Consider the following 27,097-nt stretch of genomic DNA (forward strand, 5'->3'; position numbering starts at 1 on the left):
TGGAGTCACAAGAATTTTTTAGTTGACAAAAAAATTATACATAAAATGAGAAAAATCTCATTTGAGCAAGGTGCAAGCAGCTGCTTCAACACTAGGTACACTGCAGTTCCACCATTGGAAACATTACGGCACATTTACAAATATACAAATCCAGGATTAACGAACAGGAGGCAATACTAGAAGCACTTGTACAAAAGACAAATTTCATTTCAAGAGGCAGTCAGGTCAAGTAGCTTAAACTTCACTGGATAAATGAAGAGTTCACAAGCCTTCAGTTGAGAAGCACAAGCCAGGACTTTGCCTGCCATCTGTGCACATTTCTTGCCCATTTTAAAAACCAATTGCTTCCCAAATAGAACCCTCTGGCTTTCCCCGTTGCAGGATAGGGAAAGTTGAAACTGAGGCACGAGAGGGAACACTTGTAATAAAATCATTAAAATGCAAAGAACTAGCTGATTGCTTCCAGAGACCTGCTCGAGTTCCACACTATTAAAAAGACGAATTGAGGAATGCATTTGCAAGTTTACTATCATTTTTTTTTTTTTTGAACTAGCTATCCTAGAAGAGTGCAGGGGTGTCCCTAGCAACTGGATTCAAGGATTAGGAGAGCAGCTTTCACTTAGGTATGTGCTGCCTCCAAGTTAAAAAAAAAGCCTGCACAATAATGCCCCAGCAAGTTCTATGACAAATCTCCAAGAACTGCAAGCACTACAACATGTGAAACAGAGGCCAGGGATAGAAAGAAAAAGGAGATGGGAGGGGATATCAGTGAAGTTTAAGTTACTGAGCAATCTCACAAATACACTTTCAGAAATTCACCCCACTATACTCAGTGTCACTGTCAATTGCTGTCAAAGAAAGCATCTCCTTATCCCAGAACATGGGTGTCCATCCTCTGTCACATATATCTTCTTCAGTCATCCCACCACTGTATCTACCATCACCAAAGCAATACAGGATATGAGGCACAGTTCAACCCAGTTGTCTGGCTACCAATCCTGATGCTGCTCAAGTTCCTTTGGGATCTGCTCTGAAGAAAGCTGGGGCTGGGGCTCAGTTCACTTGTCTCTTCTTCCTCAGCACGCTGCCTGCTGGCAATCATTTCCTTGGGCGAACTCTATTCATGTTGACTCTGCAGAACATTCCTGGTGACTATCTTTTCATCCCCAGCACTTCCCACTTTTCCAGAAGTTGCTCTCATCAGGTGAAGCAGTATCCCCTTTTCCCTATAACCTAGCTGCCTTTGGGAAAACAGGCTTGCTTCCACTTCACATCCTCTTCACTTACAATTAAAAAGCTATGGCTTCACTAACTCAAATTCATTCAGCAAACCCCAGATTCTATTTCCAGGGACCGAACAGATTTGGGTCTAATGAGAATTATTTAAGACAGCAACTCCACTAAGCATGCAGCAAAAGCTATGAGCTTCCACTGGCCATGCATGGAGGGCTCTATTTTATTAATTCCTCTATGCTTTGCTATGTTTACTGCTCCTTTTGTAAACCAAAGTGGTGGATGCGGCATAGAACTCCCTTAAGACAGAAAGTTTAAATCACCATTATGTATGTACAAATGCCATTCTGACCCCCAATAGCGCAGGATACAACATAACGTGTGCCATATAAAAATGACCGAGTGCACACTGGTCTCCGCCAGCCTTTGGCCTATGGACAGATGGAATTCAGTTTCCTTCCTTGCTCTCTCCTGCCTCCTGCAGCTGAAGTAATGCAATAGCAGTGTCACAAAGTAACAGCTGAACAACAGGGTAACAGATTCATTGCACTGCGGCATCTTCTTAAAAAATAAAGACATGCTTCTCCAACAGTATTTCTTATGATAGGGACTGCTCCCTAGATGGCTGGCAGGTCCCCACAAAGTCAGAGGCTGCCTTTGCTCCAAGCATCACATCCAGCACACAGTGCCATGGCAACTATGGCAAAAAGGGTTTGTGGGTTTCCTTAAGATTCCTAGATGAAAATGCTTACACTTAGTCATTATGGGCTACTCACAGGTTCACTAGTCTACTTCTTGGTCACCATGCAGTCTTGAAAAGGTGAATAGCTGATCTCTTGAACACCGGTGACTGGAAATATACAGCAGTATAACCCCCTTGGATTGAGTTTTAACTCTTCCCTCTTCATCAGCTGGTTTTAAACCATTGTATCTTTTAATCCCATTTTAACATCTTAAACCCGATCCTTTATTTATTATTATTATTATTATTTATTAGCTAGTCCTTTATGATGGCCCCTAGTTAGATCCCCTTCTCAAGAGTGTTTCAGTTTAAGATTGCTCCCCTTTCTCAGCCCAGGTCCGAGTCCCACCCCACCCCATTCCACCAACGATGGCCTCTGAGTAGAGACCTTTTCCTTCCGCTAGTGAGATACCCTGGTTTTTGTTTAAATTGGTCACGGAGGCCCACCCTCCCCCCCAACTTTGTAAATTTCAGGAGATGGGGAGTGAAGTCATTTTATGTCCCACAATGCTCTTCCCGTCCTCCCTAACCCCCCATTAACAGGGATTTGTAACACTGGGTTGTGGACGAGTTCCCAGTATTCCTCCCAGCGCACACAGGAACCTGAGAAAAAAAGACAGTCAGTATTAAATAAAAGTAACCAGCAGAGCACATTAGAGCCTGACTCCCCCTTTCACAGCATGTTGCTCATGCTATCTACTAGTATGTCTGCAGGATACACAGCCACAACTAACTTGGGCAGACTGATTGCCATACTGGCAAATTGGGGTCAAAGCCGGAGTAGGGTGGACTTTGAACTCTTCCGCTACATTAATTCATAAGCAAATATTAATACGGAAGGCTGGAACCTCAAATATCAGGATAAGAGGAATTGTGGCTGGGGAATGTGGGCTTTCCTGCACTGCCATCTCCTGACACATCCCACAAGGGTAGTAGATTGCTTCCTATATGGGATATTTGATCTCCACATTCACATTCTCAAGAGCCTCTGCTCAGTATCACTGAAGCACAGATTCTGCATCACTGAGAGGACAACTGACTACAAGCTGGCCTACATCTTTCCATCTCAATTAGCTCCAACATTCAATTCATTCTTCCTACTTTGGTCACTCCATTCCCTTCTTAGGGCTTTTCTCCCTCTCCCATCTCACCGAATATGGGACTTACCGAGTACGGTTTCACTGTTTGCCTAGACCCCATAGAACGCAGCTAACCTCTCCTTCAGCAGTGGAGGAAACTGCTCTGAAAACTGCTGCCAGTTCTCCTCCCCAACTTGATCTTTGAAGCCATGAAGGATCTGAGAAAGAAGAAGAGATCATCACAAGTGGAAAATAGCTATCACACTCTGTCCCCCAACTGTAGCCTCCCATGGGCTCAGAGAGAACTAGGAGACCTGGTATTTACACTCTGTGTCAAGAGTGGGAAACTTGTTAACCTTGCTTAAAACCTTAACTGAAACATACACAAGTGGCCCCAAATTTGTTTTGCAGAGCTCAACTGGATTTAGCAGTTGCATATCAAGTGTATACACACAGGAACTCCAATCTGTAGTTATGAGACATGAGAGGAAGGCTAGAACCCAGAAGTGGAAATATCAGGAAAATAATTTTTGGCTAAATGGTAGAAGGAACTTCCTGCGGGAAGAGCTGTTTGGCAGTGGAAACAAACTGCCTTAGGAAAGTGCAGGGAAGAGGGTTCTCCTTTGTTCGAGGTATTTAAGAACTCTGGATGACCATCTCTCAAGAATGCTGTAGTTGCATCCTCCACAGGACTGGCACAGAGGATCTTCTCAGTCTTTGATTATAATCCCACTCTATGATTGATTCACTTGATAATAAATGGAATCTGTACCCTGTATCTGCTGCCAAGCTATGGTTTGGCATTATGTCCGAACTCAGGCTTATTTGTCTCTGACCCCAAATCTGGATATAACATTAAGTTAAATCATGGCTAGTCCTAGCTAACGTCGTAGCAGCAATACTGGGGGGAGGAGTACTGCAGCCACAATCTTTGCTCCAGGAACCCACATGTTTGCAGTAAGCCGTGGTGTGGCCTGGTGTTACAAAGTAGCTTATTTGCAACTGAGTGATAGCCGCCACACACTTCTGGGTCCAGGGAGGGCTTGCTAAGTATCAGTATACTGCCACCACATTTCCAAGCTTTTATCTAGTTACTGGTGCTGGGAATGCTAAAAATGAAAGCCAAGGCTTAGTATGAGTTTGCTATCAAGGCAGGAACTATTGGGTCAACTACACTGCCTACTACAAAATGTGGCTAGCGGTTTCAATAAATATTCACACACAGCAATCTGTGTCAAGGGGAAATCTAGGTGTATCCCCCCCACCCCACCCAATGCCAGCATGACAAACAAACATACCTTATGAGCAAAAGCCCATTCTTTTAGTATATGGCCAAAGAAGCCTTTCTCCACTGCAGTGACATACCTTATAAAACATGTCCCTCAGATCATCCTTGGGGCTCACCCAGGAAGCAACAGCGTCACAGAAGAAAATAAAATCCTACAGAAGAATGAGAAAACTCAATACAGATCCCAGGTCACTAGAATCACTAGAGATTTCCTACGATTCTAAACCAGCACAGGTTTTGGAAAATGTACTGCAACTCAGGGACACAAAGAAAAAGACACTAAGCAGCACACAGTACTCCAACTGCAGATGCATCAAAATAAATTGCATAATTCTGTAAGATATATGTGACTCTGGATATACTTATTTATGAAGATTGTTTACCCGGCCTTTCCCATAAGGTCCCAAGGCAGGTTAGAGCAACATAAAGTAAAATCAGTAAAACAGTTATAATTATAAAGGCAGGTAAACTTTTTGCAAACAGAACACATAATATAAACTCAGCAAAAGAGGTGGGTCCCACAAAATAAAATAACTAGAACTGTCGAAGGCCAGGGTACTTTGCCCTTAAGAAGCAATTGTGCTGTTTGGGGTTCAACCATTTGCTATATATTTGTCACAGTGACCTTTCTAGTGATCAAAGGTATCCCACAAACATCTGAAAAATCTCTCAACATAATTACCTGCACAACTCCACCCGGGTTTACCCCAATCATCATACAGATGCCACGGAAGGCCGAGTCCTTCTCCTCATTATCACGTATGTTCCTGAGGGATGTACACCTAGGAGCCAAAGCAAACACTTTGCACACTGGAGAGGCAGAGAAGAGAAAAAATAGCTCCTTCCCCACAAATCCATGCAATAATGCTAAGGTAGAACAGCTGGCTTGGCATTTTTTAAATCGGGGAAAAAGTTACAAACATATGGATCAAGACTTACTGAAGATCAAGTATTAGATTAATTCTCATGTCCAGGGTGTGCTCTTCTGTTGGCCATGCTTTTTAATACCAGTATTCAATTAGAATACTCCTTTCTGGGTATTTGGGGATTCCATGTAAAGTCAGATCAATAAGGCTGCAAATCCCTCTCCCAACTGAAGGTGGCAGAAAGTTCAACATATTTAAATGTGACTAATTACATTTTAGTAATTTCCCACAGAAGAAAAATGTGTGCTCCACGTGTTTTGCATTCTCAAAAATACTGATGGATGACTACTGTGCAACTAGAGTGTGAAGATGGAGTCATCCAAAGAGTTGCTACGTAGTGGCAGGAGGGGAAAAGAGACAAGAGAGGTGAGCAAGATGTACAAGGAGAGTTCTGCAGCTTGTCACTAGACAGCATCACAGGGATTATCTAGCAGTTGCCCAATATCCTTGGCACGAGTACAATACTAATAGATGCACTATCTGTATCACTCTCTTTGTATTGTATATATTGTCTAAATAGTTTCTACTGCACAGTGTGGATTTCTACTAGAACAGGACCTAACCTTCCTGCCATCCACCCTGCAGCCCATGTACACAAAATCTGCTTTCAAGGGCTGGGGGACCCTCCAGAGATTTGGGAAGTGCACAACTGGCTACAGGGTGTAAAAAATAAAGTTAAAGTCTCAATTCACCACCAGAAGTACACTCATGCAACACTGGATCCCAACCGGCGCTCAGAAAAATGGCAATATCCTTCTAAAAGAAACACAACCTTGATGGATGATGTACTGACTGAGACAAATATGAACCAATGCTGGACAAAAAGTGATTGAGCAAAATGCCTCTGAATGCACATCAACTTGTTCCAGAATGAAGCTGGCAGATTGAGAGGGTGGCCCCTGTGGATCTCACCCCCTGCAAAGTGAGGCCAAAAAGCCACATCTCCTGTCTGAGTATAAACACTAACCAAGGTCTGATAAACTGCTGCAGCATCGGTGCCACCTCCTGAGGGCAGACGTAACCCAAGCGTCCAATCGTGATGGCTAGAAAGGGGAGAGAAACAAGCCTGTCACAACTGCTCAAAGCAGCAGCCTTGTCTGTTCTGTAGCATCATGAGTTTGGAAGGTGGGATTTATAAGGGGGCACATGGCATCACAGGACCTAGACCATAATAAGTGCATAGTGCAGTTGTAAAAGGTATTGGGGGGGGGGATATGGTGTTCAAGAGCCATTTGCAAATGCTGTGTGCAGAAAAGGCCAGAAGAGACTTCCAGAAAAGGAAATTAGCTCTTTGATATAGGATCATGTCCGCCATGGGACTCTCAGCAGGCAACAGAAACAAGAAGACTTCTTAGAATTAGCGCAATGTTAGTGGAGGAATAGTCACAGATTTAACTGGCTTTTTCCACAACTGGTCATGTGCTCCAGCATAAAAAAGTCAGATCCCATTTCCAAAGCAGATGAGTGAAAAGGTACATACAAACCCTTTATCACCAGTTTGATAATAAGCACAAGGGTACCAAAAGGAAATGCAATTAAGACAGAATTAGGAGTCCACCCTCACCTGTGTTCTCTAGAAGTGTTTTTGGGGTGTTTGGCCTGTTGATTATCTCCACAAGGTTATTCAGGACCATTTGAACATATGGTTGCATTTCAGCCCCTGGTAAGGAAGAAATGATCAGCTGAGTCATACATAGCTCCAAGAATCAGGTTATCAACCTTGAATTCCTACACAATACCCTGCTCCATTTGACATACAGGAGGAAATTGCATGCTTCCAGATAGCCCAAAATTAGAGGTAGACACAGTATTGTAGCTGTAACTCGAGACTCATGAGCTATCCATAATGCAGGGCCAAGGACCTTATTATGTCAATAGTAGAAATGAATTTAGTTACACTTTGCTGAAACTCAGGAACTTCTGCTGTTACACCACTGACATGTAGGAAGATAAGTCAACTTAACAGCCAAACACCTACCCACCCTAACAGTCGGAAGTTGCATTTTCCTCCTATAAGGAGCTAGAAGAGGGTACCACTGTTGAATAGCATGGCAGTACAAAGCTAGCTGCTTAAAGTTACTGTGGGTTCCTGGTACACTTACCCATCTGCATGCAGATCTCTCCAATAGCCCAGGTGGCATTATTGCAAACAGAAATGAATTCTGGATTCAGGTTGGTCCCTAGGATGGGCATGAATTCAGCTGAAGAGAAGAGACAGGTATTGGTTTAACTGAAGTATTTATAGCATTCCCTACACTACAGTGGTACCTTGTGTTACATACTTAATCCGTTCCGGAGGTCCATTCGTAACAGGAAACCGCTCGTAACATGAGGCGGGCTTTCTTGGTGCCTCCCGCTGCTGCTGCGCCACTGGAACGCAACTTCCGCTTGCATCCGGGGGCAAAGGTTGCAACAAGAGGCATCTACTTCCGGGTTAGCAGAGCGCGTAACCCGCAGCATTCGTAAGGGGGACAGTACGTAACATGAGGTACCACTGTATTTTGATCTAAGTGCAAGATACACAGAAATCCAACCAAAAGCAAACACCTACATTAACAGAATAGGGCAGATAAAACACTAGCAATTTAGTCAGCACTGACTAGCACCAAGGCAAAGATGAGGTCCTTAGTCCTTCAAACCAGTTTCCAAACAAGATCAATGCTCTAACTCAGGTTTGTATGACAGCCCCAGTTTTGGCCTTTGGCACAGCTAAGATGACACATTGTTTTATTTATTTGAATAATGCATAAATCACCCATTCAAAAATATCATGGGGGACGCACAAAATAAATGGAATACAATACACAAAATACAAAGTTAAAACAACTGCCATAGCACTATGCTGCATTCTTCCCTAACTCTGCCCAACTTCCAGGGTGCGCTGCACTTTTTAAAAAAAAATAATGATTTTATTGGTTTTCTATTAATCCAAAATATACAATGACAGTTACATAACATTTTGTTACATGTAAACAGAAAATAAAATTTAAATGCACTGCAGTCTTATTGGGCAAGAGGGAATATTTCTTCACCCAGAAACATCTGAGAAAATAATGTACCCATAGCCCTTAGCTGCAAGGTGCTGTATAAGAAGAAGAAGAGGAGGAGTTTGGATTTGATATCCCGCTTTATCACTACCCGAAGGAGTCTCAAAGCGGCTAACATTCACCTTTCCATTCCTCCCCCACAACAAACACTCTCTGAGGTGAGTGGGGCTGAGAGTCTTCAGAGAAGTGCAACTAGCCCGAGGTCACCCAGCAGCTGCATGTGGAGGAGCGGAGACGCGAACCCGGTTCCCCAGATTACGAGACTACCGCTCTTAACCACTACACCATAAGAATACTGAGTCTTGAATCTATGCTGCATTCAAAATCAAAATGAGAAAGGGTACATGTCCACAGTATTTGGACTCTAATCCATCAATTTTCTGCACTCATATATTGGCAATACCTGAATCTGCATTAGATGTAGAAGCCAGATGGCTCCTTGCATATATCCTTTCATAGACACTAGTTTTTGACTAAGTAGCCTTGTAAGTTGCACTCATTCCCTATCCAGAGCTAACAGTGATAGTACTGAAACAATTTTAAAAGTAGGGAAAAGTTCAATGTTAAGTAGCATTGTCAACATGTCTCAATAGCAGCAATAAATCTAGGAGGGCGAAGAAAAATAACCTGTTCTCTCTGAAAGGAGCTGAAAATGGAAAGTACCCTTGAAGAGAGTTGTAAAACATTAAACCCTGGTCTTTTTCTAAATAAAGCACATGGCTACTACAGCACCTCTGCATATTTTCTTTCTTAGTTCTGGTAGCAAATTTCTGGCTATAATCATACCATTGGATCATCTAGCCCTGAATTGTCTCTGTGGCTGACAGCTGTTGTTTAGGACCACTTACTGATTTTTCTCTCTCACTCTTTGTATTTCATCTAGTGCTTCTATGTACCTTTTGAGATGGCAAAAAGAGGGGAGGTTCAGTTCTTGTGACCTATGGAAGGTGGAGCTCACCTTAGGATTGTAGGACAGATCTATTCTGAGGTTTACTTTGTCTTTCTGAAAAATGCAGAGATTGCCCTGAACTGACAAAGTACTTAAATCCATCACCTTTCTGACTAATGTGAAGCAGATACTTTGAACATAAGCAATCGTATGGGAACAGAGGCCAGGGGCTTGAGTAGTTAAGATGGAGAGAGCCTTATGAAGATTCCCTAAGAAAACACTGAAAGGGGGTTGACAAAAAAGATGGAAGAAATCAGCAAGCACAGAGGACAGAGAAGGAGAAAGAATGTCTGTCTGGACTGGCAGTTAAAACAAGATGCCAAGACAGGAAGGAAGAGGATTCAAAGTAATCAATGAGGTTTCCTGCGTGGGCTGCAAGACAGACTTAAACCCAGCAGCATCTGTGTGGCTAATCTGCCAGGAAAATACCTGCTGGTTAATCTTTTTCTTTGTTTTGTGCACTAATGATTAAAACTGGGACTTTCTGCATGTAAAGCATGAGCTTTACAACTTAGCTATGCCCCCTCTAAACTACTACACAAGGCCCTAACAGCATTATGGCAAAAACCTGTTTTTCATAAAAGAAAACCAAGGCAGATATGTTTCTTCCTCCAGATACAATATATACCAAAATCTGTTACCACTTGAGAGCTATTATAACTGCTAGCAGCTATCTTGGTCCCTCTCAGACCTTGGGATTAAAAACAGTATTAACACAAAGATCACTACTATCGTGCCAAGAAACATAAGGTCACACAACAAGAACTCAACAGGTACCTACCAATGCATGGCTTGACATGCATGAAACAGGCTTTGGTAAGGTCTCCTAGGAGTGCAAATGAGCTCTGCCGAACCTCTGGCATGGTGTCCTACAGGGAGAACAAGGAAGTTTAGAAGGGACAGTGTTGTGTGTACCATCCAAGACTGCAGTGTAGGGCTGGGCGATGTTGGGTTTTCAACATCGCAGTGTATCACCAGCCAAACATCATGGTTTGGTGATATACCACGACATTGTAAAAAGCTGCATTGGCCATAACCAGCGAGATGCTGGGTGAAACTGCCACAACTCTCATCGTGGGAGCTGAGGCACTTTCACCCCAGCGCCTCATGGGCTGTGGCCAATACAGCTGGCCCCAGCCTGCTGCTCAGCCAGGGGGCGGAAAGGCTTCTGTCCCCAGCGGAGCCAGCCCCAAGTGCCCTGCTACTTGTGCTGCAGCAGCAAGGACCTTGGGGCTCCTTGGCCAAGCTCCTTCTGCCTTTGCTGGCATGTGGGGTGGGCAAGCTACCTTGCCCGCTTGCTCCCCACTCTCCGAAGATGGACCAAGTGGCAGTAGTCAAGCACATGGAACATATCAGGCTCTTTGTGTTTGACTGCCTTCGCCCGTGCAGGTGCACTGTCTCTTTTCTCTGGTGGGGGGGGGGTCGTTCAGGAGGAATGATGCAGCTCACCCTCCCGGGCGAAGTCTGCAAGGCACAGGGTACAAAGCCACCCTATTCGTGCCTTGCAGAGAGGGGCTGCTGGTGAGCGCTGGGCCCACCAGCAGCATCAAAGAGGCCCTAAACCGCCTGGCTGCCTTCCACCGGGAGGGTGGGCTCTGTCTTTCTGGGAGTAAAGGCGCAGCACACCCTCTTGGAGAAGGCAGTCAGGTGGCGTTGGGGTTCTCTCAGCTGGGAAGGGCGGACTTTGCGCTTCCCAGCTGAGCAGCCCTGCTCCCAGCTTGCGTGCAAGCAGGAGCGGGGTTGGGGCTCTCTCAGCTGGGGAGGGGCAGCACTTTAATGGAGCCATCATCCCACCGCTGGCTCATGTGAGCCCATGGCCGGTCGGGGGCTCTGTAAAACTGCTTGGCTGAGGTGAGGGCAGCACTGTGCTCCTCAGCCAAGCAGCCAAGAAGCGGAGGAAGGAGCAAGCTGTATCGGCACCTCGCAGATTCAGCTTGATTCTGCCCGGGCAGAGTGCAATGGCGCTTTCACGAGTGGTATATTGCTGGTGAAACCTTTGCCGCTTGTGTCCCTCTGCCTCCAGCTCCCAGCCAGTTTGTTTCTCCCTCAGCGTGCTGGGTGCTGGAAGCAAAAGGACTCAAGAGCGATGAAAGTTTCACCAGCAATACACCACTGAGTGAAGCTGTCATCGTGGTCTGCCCCCACATACTGGTCCTGGGCGATATATCAACATATATCACCCAGGCCTACTGCAGTGTCTCTCAGTCTGACATAATGGTGGGTGCTCACTTGTAAGTGATAGAGGGAAAACAAAGTAGATATGCAAGATCCAGGATATGAGATTAAATTTGGATGCAAACTTATTTATTCACTAATCATTACTTTTTCTGGATCTGCACTCAACAGGTCTCTCATAAAAGACAGTGATAAACTCTCCTTCTCTGTTAAAACAAGCAGGGAGCCTTGTGCAGATGGAAGGAATTTGGCTGTTAATAGGCACAAACCCTCTCAGAAATACCAGAAGAGGACTATCCATTGCTGGTTCTGTCTAGCTCTGCTTCCCAGGATAAGGAGGCGGCTCTTAAGTCAGGGAAACCTTACAATTGATGCTTTCTCCTCACCTCTTCATGCAACTCACAATGCATTAACAACCTAGTCCAACATCCTTTTGAAAGGCAGACACTCTGGGACTCTTGCTCCCTGCTTGTTTCTTTTTTTAACCTTTGGATTCACCCAATTATTCTTGCAGCTTCTGCTACAATTTTTTCCAACATATTTTCCCCACTTAGTTTTTCACAATCTATCCAGTCCCCTATCATATTCAATAATTTACTCAGTCTATAATTCTCAAGTGTAGAACAGCACATGATGTAGAACACATCACCCACACCACCCTCAAAACCTGATTTCTTCTCATTGACATAGAGGCATTGATGATACAGTGCTTTTGTCTGCTAATTCTCCTATTATTGTTTTCTGGCTCTCTTACTTCTTTATTAACATTAGTCTAAATTTTGGAAAACAAATGGTGAGCCTAATCTCAAGTACCTCTGAATTCAAGTTCTTGGCTAAGGCTGAGAAATCCCAGGGTCCCAGAAGCTATGAACTGGCCTAAAGCAGTCATTACACATTGAATGCAGGACTCTCTCACCCACCTGCATGCATTGGAACAGGAGAGTCATGATATTGCTCCGGGCCACAAGCTGCTCCACGTGACATCCCAGACCTTCAGCCAATCCACTCAGCAAGTCAAGAGCAACGATCATGAAATCTTTATCAGGAGCCTCGTATTGGTCTGGGTGTTGACTATACATCTACAAATTTGAGAACAGAGAACCATTTACCTCAAAGAAAACACGAAGCCTCAACAAGGCCATAGCAAGCTTCACTGAGCAACAGTCTGAACAGGAACACATGTGCTGTTAAAGCACAGGGTAAGTTTCAGTTGCCTAGTCGATGGTTAATGGTAGCTTTTGTTACTGCCAGTTATGGTTAATCTGCCCCTTCTCTGATCAACAGGGACTCAGTTTTCCAACACTTAAGTATTATATACAGCATACTTTTAAAAAACAAAACAAAAAACCAAACCAAAACCAAAAAACAACAGCCTATCCTACCATGGCTTGGGCAAGGGTCTTCTGCACAAGTGTCACACAGCGCTGGTAGACAGGTTCACAGTATGGGAGGAAGCCACTTTGGAGTGCAGTTGCTACAGATGACAAACACTGTAGAAATAACAGATAGCAACTCAAAAGACATGCATGGAGGACCACCTGGTATGCACATTGTCTTGCCCTTATTATCACTGAAACCATTTAACACAAAACCACTTAGCTCAGTCATGAAAGGGACAAGAAACAACTTACCCCTTTCATGTGTTTATTTCAAGCAGCTAGAATTGTGCACTAAGGACAAGGAGCCTGCCCGGGAATCAAAATGTCTCTATTTCTCAACACGCAACAGTACATTGTTTGCTGATTTCCAATACATTATATTAAATATATTTCTTGTTAGACAGAGGGGGTGGGGAAACCACTGCCTTTGAGTAGCATGGCCACTATGCACAATAGAGCTTAGTTCTTTCAACTGAAACATTAGAGTCCACCAAGGTTAATGGCTGGCCACTTACTTCTAAGAGAGGAAAAAGATCTTTGTCCTCGTCCTTTAGCTCATTCCATTTCTGTATCAGCGGTGGCATCAGTTTTTGGATATATTCCTGGGTAAGAGAAGATCAGTTATGACCAGTTATGATCATGCTGTAGTCCCAGCCACTGCCAGTATCATAAAGTGAGCCCAGAATCCTTCAGAACTGAAAAACACTCAACATGTAGCTTCAGGATTCGAATGTCTTGTATTTTCATTGGTCATCACTGTTTCTGGGCTCAGTGTGCAGATACTGTCAGACCAGGACTACTACTATAATTCCATAGAACCAGACTTCTAAGTGTTTCCCAACCACTCTGACCAGGGTATTATTTCAGAGAAAAATAATTTTGTCTGGATAAGCAGAAAGGACTTGGCCTTGATAAATAGCAGCATTTATACCAAATAAGAAAAAGTAAAACAGCATCAGTAGGAAAAACAACATGCTTGACAAGTAAGACTATTAAGTATGTGTGCTTGACGTTTCTTTGCCTTTTAAGAATAATTATTTGTGCAGAAGCAGCACAAGACTAGTATTTTACCTCATTGGCATTTGCAGACTTACAGTTGCATAATAGCAAAGGAACCTGTAACCACTTCTACCTGCATGACACTAAGGTAACTTTTTGTAGTGTCACGGCATCATAGAAATTACTGGTGTACCTTATTTTAAGTTAAGGCTCACACCACAACACTACTTTATTCTGTAGTCAATAATACAAAGTAGAAAAAAATGGAAAATCTGTCTCGTAACAGTTCCACCAAGTAGCAGTTCTCCCTAATCATATATGGAACTACAATGCTGCCTTGTATGAAGTCAGACCACTGGGTTCACCTAACCGAATACTGTCTGCTCTTCCCAAGACCCCAGAGAGCTACCAACTTTGTTTTAATTGGCCTCGCCACCAGATATTCTTTAATTTGAGATTTCCAAGATAAGAGTGTGGGATTGTCTGCATAGAAAGAATGCTCTTCTGCTGAGCTGTATTCCTGACTTTCCTCCAAGGGGCAAAAAGCAGCCTATATGGTTCTTCCCTCTCCGTTTTATTTTCACAAAAACTCTCAAAGAGTGGCCAGGTTCATCCAGTGAGCTTTGGCGGCTGAGTGAGGATATGAACCCCAGTCCCTCACTTTATCAACTACAGGACACTGTCCTTTCATTATGCTCTTCCTGTCAGTAATAATTTTAATTTATAAAATGACCCAATTTATATACTGATTGATTGTAAAAAACAAACCAAAAAAACTTTAAATATAAAGTAGTACACAAACAGCCTCAATAATAGTGAAATAAACATTTCTGGGCTTCCCTTCTCTAGACCTTTCACCTGTAATATCTTAGCACCAAGGAAACAGGTTTGACAGTCAATTAGATTCTTATACTAACTCTTGGAATAGGAGACCTTTTTTGCTTCAGGTCTCTGAATGTACCACCAATCAAGGCTTATCAAGGAGGGGGATTACATGTGGTGTACATGTAGTTAAACTACAGTGGGTTTTGTTCATCACACTAATGAAGGAAAAACATTCACGTATTTGGACTGCCCTGCATTCAATAATTAGTTTATGCTGACAGTATTTCACACCAATCAGAAGAGGTAAGAGGACACAACCAGCTACGGTGATTAAATGCTAGCAGTTTCCACTGTTAATGCCAAAAGGAAGAATGCACATACCGGCTGGTTGAGGTGGTGCCCAACAGAATCAGCCAAGGTGCCAATCGCATCATACAGGATCAACAGGTTCTTGTGCTGGTATTTCCCAAATGCAAAAACCAAAGTATCCAGAATGAAGCTGAGGTATGGGACCAGCTCTGTGCAGGCCTCTTCTTCAAGGGTGGCAAATGCACTAAAATTAAGGTTACAAGAAAAAAAAAAGTGGTGGGCATGACCAAAGTGAAAGCAGCACCAGAAGCTGGAAAGATTGAAATCCACAGATGCCTGGATAATTTCTATCCTGGGCACTTAAGAGATCAGTTTCACTGCACAAGAGTCAACTATAACCCTATGCCACTCTTTGATCTGAAGTAGAAGGGAATTTCTCTGGGTCAGACAGTACGAATATATGAACTATCACAGCGGAGCTCAAATTTCAAGTTCTTCATCACATCCAGAGAAAACCTGAAGGGTGTAGGAGAGACGATGAATCTAAGAAGAGTAGATCTGTGGCTTAGAGATACTCTAGAATCTAGTCTGGTTCTTCTAAGTTAGGAACAAGGCCTCAAGATGTGTATCAATTTTAAGGTACTCTTAAATTTTTGCACATTATACCTGATCTAGATAGTCATAGCTTCTGTGTTTGGTTTTGCCCAACTCAAATGCTTAACCATAACGGACCAAGACTGTGCAAAAGCATCCTGGGAAACACTTCTACATTCAAGCAGAAATGGCTATAGATTACAAGGAACCATCAGAAGAGAAGTATATTCAGGCCCTCTGAACTTACACTGTTTTGATAAACACACTTGTTCAAATGTGCATCAAGTGAAGTGATGCCCTGAATGGGTTACCTGCAAGCAGCCTCCTGTACTCTCTTGTTGCTGTCAAGAATCCGCTTGAGCAGCTCTGTCATCAGAGGCTTGAGATACATGTCTGGGGGTTGGCTCACAACCCAGTGGGCATAACGGCTCAGGGTCCAGCAGGCAATGGAGCGCACTAGGGCCTTCTTGTCAGAGAGACATTGGATCAAGTGGGGAATCAGTTCAGGGAGGTAGGGAACCATGCCCTGCATGCAGCCTAGAAATGCAAGAAAATACATTCAGCATACTTTCTAGGCATATCAGAGGGCTGCCAAATTCTTGTTCACATGAAGTTGCTGCCAATGCCTTCCCCTTTTTGCAAATGCAAACCCCTAGTTTAAGTGATACAATTATAGAACTCACCTTCAGCAATGGCCCCTAAAACGAGGATTCCGGACTCCTTGATGACCCACTCGGGGTGGAAGAGTAGCCCCTTGAGCAGCGGGAGCAGATGTGGGAGGAGCTCATCTCTGAAGACATTGGCCAAGACATCGAGGGCTGCAGCAGAGCATTTTCCTGTAGGAGACACAGGGCTATGTAGTAGAATCTGCACAAAGTACCAGTGGGAAAGCTCTGGTCCGTGAGCCAAATTAGGCCCATAAGGTCTCTCAATTTGTGCCTTATTGTTCCTTTGCAGTCCTGAACTTGCGCTGTTTATGTTTGGGGCTGAATATAAGCCTCACTGCTTTGGGGCACAATTGGCTCCACTCAGGAGCTCCCAGCTGGATTTCATTCCTCCTTATGCCACAGATGGTCATAAGGCAGAGGTGACTGACAAATCTGGTGTGTGGAGCCTTGGCTGCTATTTGATCCCGCTCTTCAGCATAAAGTGACTCCCTATGCATTGCACAGAGTAAACTCTGTGGGAACAAACAGTCTTTTAGGGAAGAGACAAGCAGGAAAAAAGCACTCGCTTTAGGATAAACATGCAAGGCATGTTTCTTTTAGGGGTAAGAAAACCCCAAGCTGTGCAATTCCAGCAACTCTATTAAACAAGAACTATCTTTTTAACAAGAAATAAAATTGGACCATTGAATAAGCTCCTTCAGTGTGTATCTTCTTCCCACATAAGAGTCAGAATCAGGCCAATGGCCCATTTTGTCCAACAGCCTGTTCTCACAGTGGCCAACCAGATGCTTGAGGACAGTCTACAAGCAGGACATAAGTACAACACTTTGCCCACCTGCGATTCCCAGCAATCGCTATTCAGAGGCACTTGCCCCATACCATCACAAATGAAAAGGAATGGTATCAAGTCAGTTATGTGCCCAGTGCTCCACTCTACTAGCTCCTGGCACCCTCATAGTTGGCACTTTCCCATCTCAAAAGCACTGCACAACTCTTCCCCTACTCACTCAGATTCCAGTCAGATAGCGTGTCATCGTCGTCATCCTCATCCTCTCCATCTTCATCATCCTGTAGCCGTTCCTCCTCATGCTGCAGGGTAACCGTGCGTGATTTGTGGAAACGAGGCTTGATATCCTGCTCACTGTCAGGGATGGCTTCATCCTCTTCCACATCACCCTGAAATTGAGTAGAGGGAGCACATGGAAGCCCTTTTAATACTGAGTCTCGTCTGCCAGGGAAATGAGCTCTTGCAAAACAGTACAATATTTCTTGTTCTTGGTGGGATAGATTGTTACTTAATGCCAAAATAAACCCTGTCAAAGAACGGTAACCCTCCAGTCTTCTTGGGACTCTTCACATCATGCATCCATGGATCAGACAGGACGAATACAACAACCCATCACAGTTGTCAGGCTGAAGGTTATGCATCATTTCCAAGAATGCATGTGCTTGGCCACTGACTTGGGAGGGTGCAAGCATGTATGAATTTCGCTTGAAACGTGAGACTGGCCCTGACTTATACTAAATGGGGCAAAACATAGTTAAGTCACCAGGGGGTTTTTGCAGCCAAGAAACTCAGAAAAAGTATTTTAACTCAGCTGATCAAGCCCATAACCCTGGTCTGCAATCTTAGGAAGAACTTTTCTTATAAAGACATAGCTATTCAGTTAGCATATAGGTGCGGCTCATGATGGAACTTGCAGGGGTTCCAGTGAAAGCCCCCAGCACCACAGACCCAGCTTCAGTAGAACAGAAGTAGTACATTTAAAATGCCAACTACATATGAAGGGGATGGGCAGTCTCTCAGTATGCTCAATTATAGGAATAGGACAAGGAATAATTTACAGCCTTATGGAATGAGGGTCCTCAACTATCAGAACTGAAAGAAAGGGCAAAGTTTCCTTGTTGTGGAAGATTTGCCAACCATACCGCCATGCACTGTGCCTGTAAGGATGGTCAGCAGCAAGAGTGGGGTAAAGATGAATGAGATTCTAGATGTTACAACACAGAACCCTTTTCATTTGTTATGCTCGGTAAAAAGGTTGCGGCTGAGGAATGTAAAACCCAGAAGGTGGAAATATATATTATATTAAATCCTAAGTTGGAAACAAATACCTTTAACAATATGATGTCAATTTCAGAATACTTCATTCCATTCACCAAAATTGGAATCAATCTGTTAAGGAGAAGGAGAAGAAAAAGTGATTCACCAACTGGGTCCTGGGGCAAGAATGACATAGACCACAGTAGGTGCTGAAGTTAATCATTGCCAAATAGGAGCAGTAATGTCATTGTGCACGTGGAGGTGGAATTTCAGTAGCTTCTGTTCAGATAATGCCCCCTACAATACAGATTTCCTTGCAGCAAGCGTTTACACACTGCTTAGTTTAAGTGCCACTACTGCTAGATAGAAAAGTCCAGCAGTAATTTATAACCCATGCAATTCCACGCCCACAAGGTTGTGGCTAGCACAAAATGCTATTCTCTGCTGCCAAGTTGGAAAGAGAAACAGGTACTCTGGGCACGCAACAAGTATGCACAGCAACTCCATAGCAGCCACCTTTCCCTTGAACTCTTCCATTTTAAAAATCCCTTTCTGTCCCAGCTCCAAATGCTCAGTCATACTGCACGTATCTGGCAATTCTCCCCAACTTTGCAGTAATGATGAACAGCAGAAAAAACAGAATCGAAGGAATGTTGAAGGGCTCCACACCTCTAACTTGGAAGAGCCCTGTACTAGATTCACTAGATAGACTATAAGCATATATACTTAAAATATGAAAGTAAAGATAAAGCTAAGCTGAGCAAAACTAGCTTAGCAACATGCCAGCTTTTGCCTTAATTTGTTTTTGCACAAAGCTAAAGCCGAAGAAACATGCAATAATACCATTTGCAGGGAGAATGGACATGCAGATGCCCGAGCCCCTTCAAATCTAGTAAGTCCAAGATATCCAGGAGTCTCACTGCCCTATTGTACATAAAAATGTACAATATACATGTACAAAGGTACAATATACATAAAAATGTAAGGCTGCTGTCATGCTGCATTTTGCATGGTAGCCAGCATGGTGAAAGGACATCAAGCAGGCAAGCAGCATGGGTGCCAGGTGGCCCAGGCGAGCTATTTAATGAAGTGGGGAAGGTGCTTCAGAATAGTTTGCTAAACCATCTCCCCTTCCTTAAAAGGGGGGTGGGGCTCAGGGGATGAGTGAGATCTAAAGGGATGGAGATTGGTCAGGTGTAAAGGAAGGAGGAATTGGATTGGTGGAGGATCAACAAAAGGGTTGGTGAATGGAGTAAGCAGGGGTGGTAGCCCCTAGCCATGACTTAAGTCAACCAGGAAGCAAAGTAAAACTGGGCTTCATAACACGCAACTTAGAATGCTAGTACTGCAGAGGCAAAGCTACTCACTGCACCAGGTGTGAAGAGAGCACCTCCTTGCAGATGGGTTGTTCGGCCAGGGTCAACCAGAATTCACACGCTTCCAGCGCCACATTCTCATCACTATCCTGGGTCCTCTGCAACATGTACTGGAAGGAAACAAGAGGACCAACATGTAACTTTGGATCAGAGACAGCTACTGCCTTTGCTGCATCTGTCTCATAGAACGATGACTTTACCATCAAAATACAGCAGCATTTTGCTGTGACATGCCAGGTCAGCGGCATCAATGCATGAAGTAAACCCTCCACTGAACAAGTGGCATAATTATGCCTACTCAGTCACAGTATTGATCCACTAACATGGAATGCTATCAAGAGATGAAATCCCAAATCAGCTCCCATCACCTTCTGGCAGACTTGGTGGCACTTCTAGATATATCATTTAGAGTCCTAGTGGCTGAAACAAACAAAGGCAAGGCAGCATTTTAAGAGGACCTGCTCCGTAGAAAAAAGGCACTTACCTGGATGATACTATGCATGTGAGGGATCAATCGATCAATCCGCACCTCTAGCAGCATCACCAGTGCTCGGCAAACATTCTTTCGAACCTCAGGATCTTCATCTACTGCCAGAGCAAACAGGTGCTGCCAAGAGCAGGCAGAGTTAACATTCACACATTCAAAAGAATTTGGCTAAGAATCAAACACCATCCCCTTCAACTGGCCCAAACCTGTGCCTTCCAACACAGAGATGGTTCTTCTAGACTTGCTGCAACTTGGCCAGACAGCAGAGAAGCATTATGCTCAGGGCTCTTGTGCCAATAAATACACAAATGTGCTTATTTTGCCTGTGAACTCTTAAGTTCTCTGCAAGCTTAGTATTTTTGGCAAGTGGAGGTGTGGTAACAAAATGACACACAGTTAGTAGACAATTGGTGTATATAAGAGGAACACAACCAAAAAGCATACAAAGTAGAGAGGACCAACTATATGTTCTAGCCTATGAACATTTTGAGGTTTTTACAGACAATGCCTGCAGTGGTAGCACGATACAACAGAAACATTGGTCTCAGGAAGCATAGCTAGGGCCATACTATGTTTGACTAGGCCTGAAGCAAAGGAGTATGTTGGTGTTAAGAACCAAATACCTTTCTCTCTGTACTGGAGCCTGTATTTCCTAAGGCTGCCTCTGGCCATGGATATGTTACTGCAGTAGAAAGAAGTCACTGAGACACGAGAAAGCTTAGGATGCAAGTGTTAAAAATCCTTATCTTCCTTTTTTTTTAAAAAAAGATCTTATTAAGAAGTGGACAAAAGCTTTAAGATCTGGCACTCCCTACATTTACAAAAGGAGGCAAAATGCAGATATTACGAGGGCTGAGAGGAAAAACTGGCCTAAAAAAAGTAAAATGAACAAACAGTTGAGAAGATTCAAAGTCATTGTGCTAGGCTAACACAAACGGTGATCTGGGGAATTCAGGAATTTCTAGGACCATATTAGGTGTTTCCTCAAGAAGGTAGATCAACAAATTATGGATACATTTCTCTGAAAAACTGCTCAACTGCTCCTGTTAACTTTCCCTGCCACTATGCAGCTACAGGGGAGCACTTTCAGTAAATCACTTTGTTTGCATAGGGCAACAATGAGGCCAAAGGGGTCTGGCAAGGGCAATGGGTGAACTCGTGTATACCCTAGAACATTATGCAGGATCTATAAATGCACAGAGGTCAGTGGCAAACATTCAAGAATTTCTTGATAGACCAGCTAACATCAAGAGCATCCCTTACGGGTATTAAGTCCCAGAACTCTGTGCCTAATAAATAGTCATGGACTGTGATGCTTCAGCTTTCAATACCCACAACTGGAGAAGAGAAATCCATCTCACCTCAATGAAGGTGTCTATGTTATCCATCAAGGCCTGGGCCCTTTCCATGATGAACTGGTTAACACATGCAATGGCATGGGACCTAAAGAGACAGTAAAGACAGCTGAAACCACTTGACCAAGCAATTACTACTTACCTCCAATAAGTGAACATCAATGCATTCTGTTAACTTAATTGCAGTTTTTTCTGGGTACCAAGGAACAGTTTTGCAATGTAAACAAGCCAAAAATCAACATTTATGTCAATTTTAATTTCTGACTTAAAATAACATATACAACACCTCATTAAAAATCAAATGCAGAAGCCAGCAACCAAGACTGCAGTAGGCATTCATGTGCCAAGGGCCTGAGCAATGTATATAACTTTAGTCTGCATTTAAATGCCAACAATGCATGGGACAGATGCACTTGTCCATAGAAGTAGTTACACAATTGGTGCACTGCTATGAAAAAGGTCCTTTCACAAGTCGCCATTCCATTGGCCAGATTCACTGGTAGGACCAGCAACAGGGCTTTTCCCACAGACCTCAAATAATGGGTTCGCAGAATAGGCAACATTTTATTGCCTTTTACATTTCCATCTCTAATTGGAAGTGAATTACTGGAGACACAGGACTGGTTAGGACAGATTTATCTATCTATCTGGCCAAGAATGAGCCTTGTGCCCACATGCTTCCTCCCCATCACTCTGGAATTCAATACTCCCAGGGTTTATTAAGCCAGTTTCCAATTACATCTGAACAGGAAAAGTGCAGTTTAATCCATTACAAATCAGGACATGAAACCAACATCAGATTAGGCCTTCATATTTTGGTTTACAGGCAGAGATTCAGTTATAACTGGAAACTGTGGTTTAATTAACCCTGCAAATATTCTGATGCAAGAAAGGAAGAAGGTGCGATAGAGGAAGGAGGATGTGGGCACAAACACTGGGCCCCAAAGTCTAATAAATCATGGCCTATTTGATACATGTCTGAACTAAGCCATTATGCTGCTTAGTCAATGATTTGTTTGTGGGGTTTTTGGTCAGTTATGTTTTATTATTACTATCTTACTCAGCTACAAGTGATTGCCAAAGAAGAAGAAGAAGATTACTACTATAAGGACTGCATACAAACATAAAATGTATTTACAATAACAATTACATTATATACAGTATACAGCTATCAGTGTAACAATCACACTTCCAAAAGTAAAGGATGCCACTTTACAATAAACCTTCCTTTACATGACAATTTTGCAATTTGGCCAAGTCTGTCAAACCATTCTTTACTTCCGATGCTGCCTGGATAAGGAGGGCAACTCCACCACATGTACAATATTCAACAAGAGCACATCCTCAGGTTTTGGAGCATAGAACAAGAATCAGTAGCACAGCAGCTACATACCTAATCTTGGGGCTGCAGTGCTTGAAAAACTGGAGGAACTTTGGAATCATAACATTAAGAGGCCGGTTGAGAGCATCACTGTCCAGGAGCTCAGCAGAATCTTCACAGATCTTCTGTAAGGCACCAAAAGCTCCCTAGAGGACATAGAAATAGTCGCCACCAAATATGTGAGGTTAGGAAACAGGCAAAGTGCATCTGAGCATTTAAATCTGACAATGATAGCTAGACTTTCAATGCTCAAATTGCTCTTCTGGCATGAGCTACATTCATTTTGAGGTCTATGCCAAAGGAAAACCATCTAAGTGACAGACTGCCAATTTGAAAGAACGTGTTGTCCTCCTACCCTCAGCCAGACTTCCTACGCAACAGTCTGATATATGCCAACTAATTGCCTAAATAGCGAGGGATGCTACAAGAGATGTAGCAATAGGATTGTTTTTAAAGAGAAAAAGCCTATCTGAAGAAAAAATGATGGTGGCAAGTTTGGCTGGGGGCTAGAATATTCCTGGAACAGGGTAGGGAACTTCAAATTGAAAACGAAAATGGCTTTAGATTAATAATCTCTGACCTCACCCTTAGAACACAGCTCAAAATTGCTCCCTTTTCATACACCCTACCTTATCCACCCAGATTAATTCAGGGTTCCTACTGGGTTAATGAAAAATTGGTCCATAACACTAACAGTGGAGTAGCCGTGCTATTTGGATGCCATTGCATACAGAAAGAACACTTATGTCATATGAAAATTACATCTCTGTCAGGCTAGGTGAATAGCCACCTAGTAATAAACTGTTTTATTTAATAAAAAACAGTCTTAAAATTCACATTTAATCTTTTAAGGATATGCTCCTACACACATATACACACATATAATTTCACTGTATTAACATACCTCCTTCAAGAGTAAACTCTCTTTCTCAAAAGAGTAAAAGCTCCTTCTATTGGAAGGAGGCTTCCAATAGAAACACTAACATAAATACTAATATACAATTATATATTAAAACAAACCAGTAACCAACAAAACCAACAGCCAACACAGTAGCAAAACTCAATAAAACTCTTTCAACTAAAAGCCACTGAAAAGGGGCAGGTTTTCAGGTCTTTCCAAAAGATCTGCACAGTGTTAATAGTCTGGTGGAACCCAACTGGAAAAGATTCCAAAGCTGTGGGGCTACAATGGAAAATGTGTTCTCTGTCGCTCTCTCATACTAACCAATGTAATTATTATTGGTGTGGGGAAAACAAGAAGGGCCTCCACTGTTGAACTCAAATAGTGAGAAGGTTGGTACAGGTGTAGGCAGACTTTCAAATATATGGGATACAAACCATTTAAGGTTTTAAAGATCACAACCAGTGTTAGAAACTCAGAAATTTAAGCTAGGTGTCAAATGGCTCCTTAAACCAGGGTTAGTTGCCATTTGGGGGTCAGACAGCTTCAAAGCCATATTTTTAAATATCACTTTTTGGTTCCTGAAATTCATTCTGATTGTGCAGATGGAATAAACAAATAGAATTCTACAGAACGTGTTGCTAGTGTGTGAAAACAGTCAAGATCCAAGGATCTGATCCCCAGACATGCACCTCCAGATGGTGGAAACATCAGGTGCCATCCTGGCACCTGGGCATCTTCACTTGGATGCAAGTGGCCAACAGCCAGGTACAAAATGTCCCTGGCGCCTGGTGAATTTCGAACACTGATCACAACTCCTTATCTAAACTTTCTAACTATCAAAATACAGAAGAACAGTTTTGCTGGCACTGTTTACCCTCTTAAGATCCTAGGCACGAGATTTGCCAATGGTCCCTTGAAGGATAGGTTCAGTCCTTTGGAAACAGTCTATCATGGGTTCTTCTACTATAGATGTTATCAAGGGGTTATCGAAAGCATAATTTAGCTCCTTAAGAGACAGTTTCCTAGTCGATCTTATGGACCCTTTTGAGAATATTCTTTAAATGGTCTAATAAATCAATTACTGAACAGCTGGCAATATACCTGAATGTAATATTTCTTAGATTTGTAAAGATGGTTAGTTCTTAGCTTGTCAGTTTTAATAACGCATAATTGGTTCTACTATATTAATTTTGTACTACTTTATATTTTGTACTTCTGTTTAATGGTTGTAATCAACATAAAGGATATAATCAGCACTTTAACTGGGCTCGGAAATGCATCAGTAACCAGTACTGCTGGTACAGTAATGGTGTTTTGTGAGCCAATCGCCCAGCTCTTAACAGAACTCAGTCAGTCACATTCTGGACCAGCTGAAGTTTCTGAATAGGCTTTAATGACATCTTCACAAACATGGCAGCAGTCAAACCCAGATATGACTAGAGCATGAATAAGTCAGCCATGGCCCAGTCTGTCCAGCTAGAACTGCAAGCTGGCACACCAGTCTAGCTGGTAAAGCATATTCCTGGACACCACTGCCACCTGAGCTTTCCCAGCCAGGGCTAAGGCCACAACAGTGCTCAACCTGCGCACTTAACAATGCAACTCCATCAAGAACCAGTTGTAAACCACCTTCTGGAGAACCGCCCTACCTACGGTACCTCTGTCTTATCTGGATTTAGCCTGAGCTTTGTTCACCCTCAGCCACCCCAGAATCACCTCCAAACACCAGTGAAGAATTTCAACAGCCTCCCTAGGATCAGAAGATGGAAATAAGAGGTAGAACCGGACATAATTTGCATACCGATGACACTGTAGCCCAAACTCCCAGAGGACCTCCCCCAACAATTTCATGTACAGTGGTGCCCCGCAAGACGAATGCCTCGCAAGACGGAAAACTCGCTAGATGAAAGAGTTTTCCGTTTTGGAGGTGCTTCGCAAAACGAATTTCCTATGGGCTTGCTTCGCAAGACGAAAATGTCTTGCGAGTTCCTGCGGGTTTTGTTCCCCCCCCCCTTTTCTAAGCCGCTTATCCGCTAAGCTGCTAAACCGCTAATAGCGCTAATCTGTCAATGGGCTTGCTTCGCGTGACAAAAAAACCGCTAGACGAAGAGACTCGCGGAACGGATTCTTTTCGTCTTGCGAGGCACCACTGTAGGTGTCAAGCTGAAGTGGGACAAAATGGACCCTTAAACCAACAGCCATGGGGTACAGCAGAAGTTCTCCAGGACCACCTTCTGGAACTATACCTCCAGAAAGGATGAGAACCACTGTAAAACTGTCTCTTAAGCCTAACCCTGAGAAATGATCCAGAAGGATACCATGGTCAACAGTATTGAAAGCTGCTGAGAGATTCAGGAGAACCTACAGAGTAGCAGTCCCTTACCTGTGACTCTACAAGACTTACATCAGAGTAGACATGCATAGGATTGGGATGCAAATTACATTAGTAAGTTGTGGTACAAGATTGCTGTGCTACAGCCAGTCATGCTAAAAAAGTAATTACTTACACAATCTTGTTGCCTATTATCAATTATTAACCTATTGCAATTAAACTCACTTCACATGTATTGTAGTCCTCAGAGTTCAGCAGGTTGCAAAGTTGGGGCAGAAGTTCTGGCCACATCTGCAGCTCTCCTTTGGAAGCAATGGTGGTAATAAGAATACCTACCAAGAGAAAGAACAGGCTGCAGTTCAATATCACATCACAAGCCCAGTTTAACTTCTTGTACCCACCAACTCTCCCTTGAACTTTCAAAAGCAACAGAATTTAATACTTCTGACCGAAACTATGATCCAAATCAAGGCTCTATGAGATGCTTCTACCAATCAGTCATCTATAGTATTTGGCCTTTGAACTGAAAGCTGCCTCTAGAATACTTTGAGCTGATCCGTGAACTGCTCTGAGGTCTCCTGCAGTAGAGTGAAAGCATTTGGCTTGCCCTCCTTGCCCTATGCATTGGAGTTGCCAGGAGTGCTGAACTCACTGACACTTAACAATCTTAGAAAGCCAGCAACAGTTGGTATCTCTAAGTAATTCAAAAATTAATTGTGCATATCCTTCCCACAAGCATGTATATTTTGCTTATTTGGTTTGAGGAAGCTAAGAAACAGGGGAAAAGAGAATATTTTGCAGCTTACACAAGCATATTTGCCACAGACACCCTTCACCCACACACGACCTTAATATCATAGTCCTATGTCAACCTTCCCACCTCTGCACTCAGCTCGCTTCACCATGTTCATGAGCATCATCTACTATTTATATATGCACCTACACAAAAAGTTAGTAAAATTCCCACTCACTTACTTGAATTAACTGCAAGTAAAAGCAGCATCT

The 27,097-nt window shown here is 43.2% G+C and overlaps 1 protein-coding gene across 1 annotated transcript in view; it reads right to left on the minus strand.

Moving 5' to 3' along the window:
• TNPO2 (transportin 2) overlaps positions 1 to 27,097 on the minus strand; it is a 31,841-nt gene continuing 4,744 nt past the window's right edge. The window contains exons 5-25 of the mRNA XM_079964272.1: positions 26,318 to 26,424; positions 22,869 to 23,002; positions 21,482 to 21,563; positions 20,118 to 20,240; positions 19,625 to 19,743; positions 18,329 to 18,389; positions 17,221 to 17,389; positions 16,229 to 16,381; positions 15,857 to 16,082; positions 15,024 to 15,195; positions 13,334 to 13,420; positions 12,822 to 12,929; positions 12,360 to 12,518; positions 10,046 to 10,133; positions 7,371 to 7,469; positions 6,833 to 6,928; positions 6,236 to 6,311; positions 5,025 to 5,124; positions 4,420 to 4,494; positions 3,143 to 3,272; positions 1 to 2,578 (exon numbers count right to left, since the gene is read on the minus strand). Of these exons, the coding sequence (XP_079820398.1) occupies positions 3,165 to 3,272; positions 4,420 to 4,494; positions 5,025 to 5,124; positions 6,236 to 6,311; positions 6,833 to 6,928; positions 7,371 to 7,469; positions 10,046 to 10,133; positions 12,360 to 12,518; positions 12,822 to 12,929; positions 13,334 to 13,420; positions 15,024 to 15,195; positions 15,857 to 16,082; positions 16,229 to 16,381; positions 17,221 to 17,389; positions 18,329 to 18,389; positions 19,625 to 19,743; positions 20,118 to 20,240; positions 21,482 to 21,563; positions 22,869 to 23,002; positions 26,318 to 26,424 (2,342 nt within the window). The 3' untranslated portion in view covers positions 1 to 2,578; positions 3,143 to 3,164. The remainder of the gene's footprint in view (positions 2,579 to 3,142; positions 3,273 to 4,419; positions 4,495 to 5,024; positions 5,125 to 6,235; positions 6,312 to 6,832; positions 6,929 to 7,370; positions 7,470 to 10,045; positions 10,134 to 12,359; positions 12,519 to 12,821; positions 12,930 to 13,333; positions 13,421 to 15,023; positions 15,196 to 15,856; positions 16,083 to 16,228; positions 16,382 to 17,220; positions 17,390 to 18,328; positions 18,390 to 19,624; positions 19,744 to 20,117; positions 20,241 to 21,481; positions 21,564 to 22,868; positions 23,003 to 26,317; positions 26,425 to 27,097) is intronic.

Source organism: Podarcis cretensis (genome assembly GCF_951804945.1).
Source record: "Podarcis cretensis genome assembly, chromosome: 2".
NCBI lineage: Eukaryota > Metazoa > Chordata > Lepidosauria > Squamata > Lacertidae > Podarcis > Podarcis cretensis.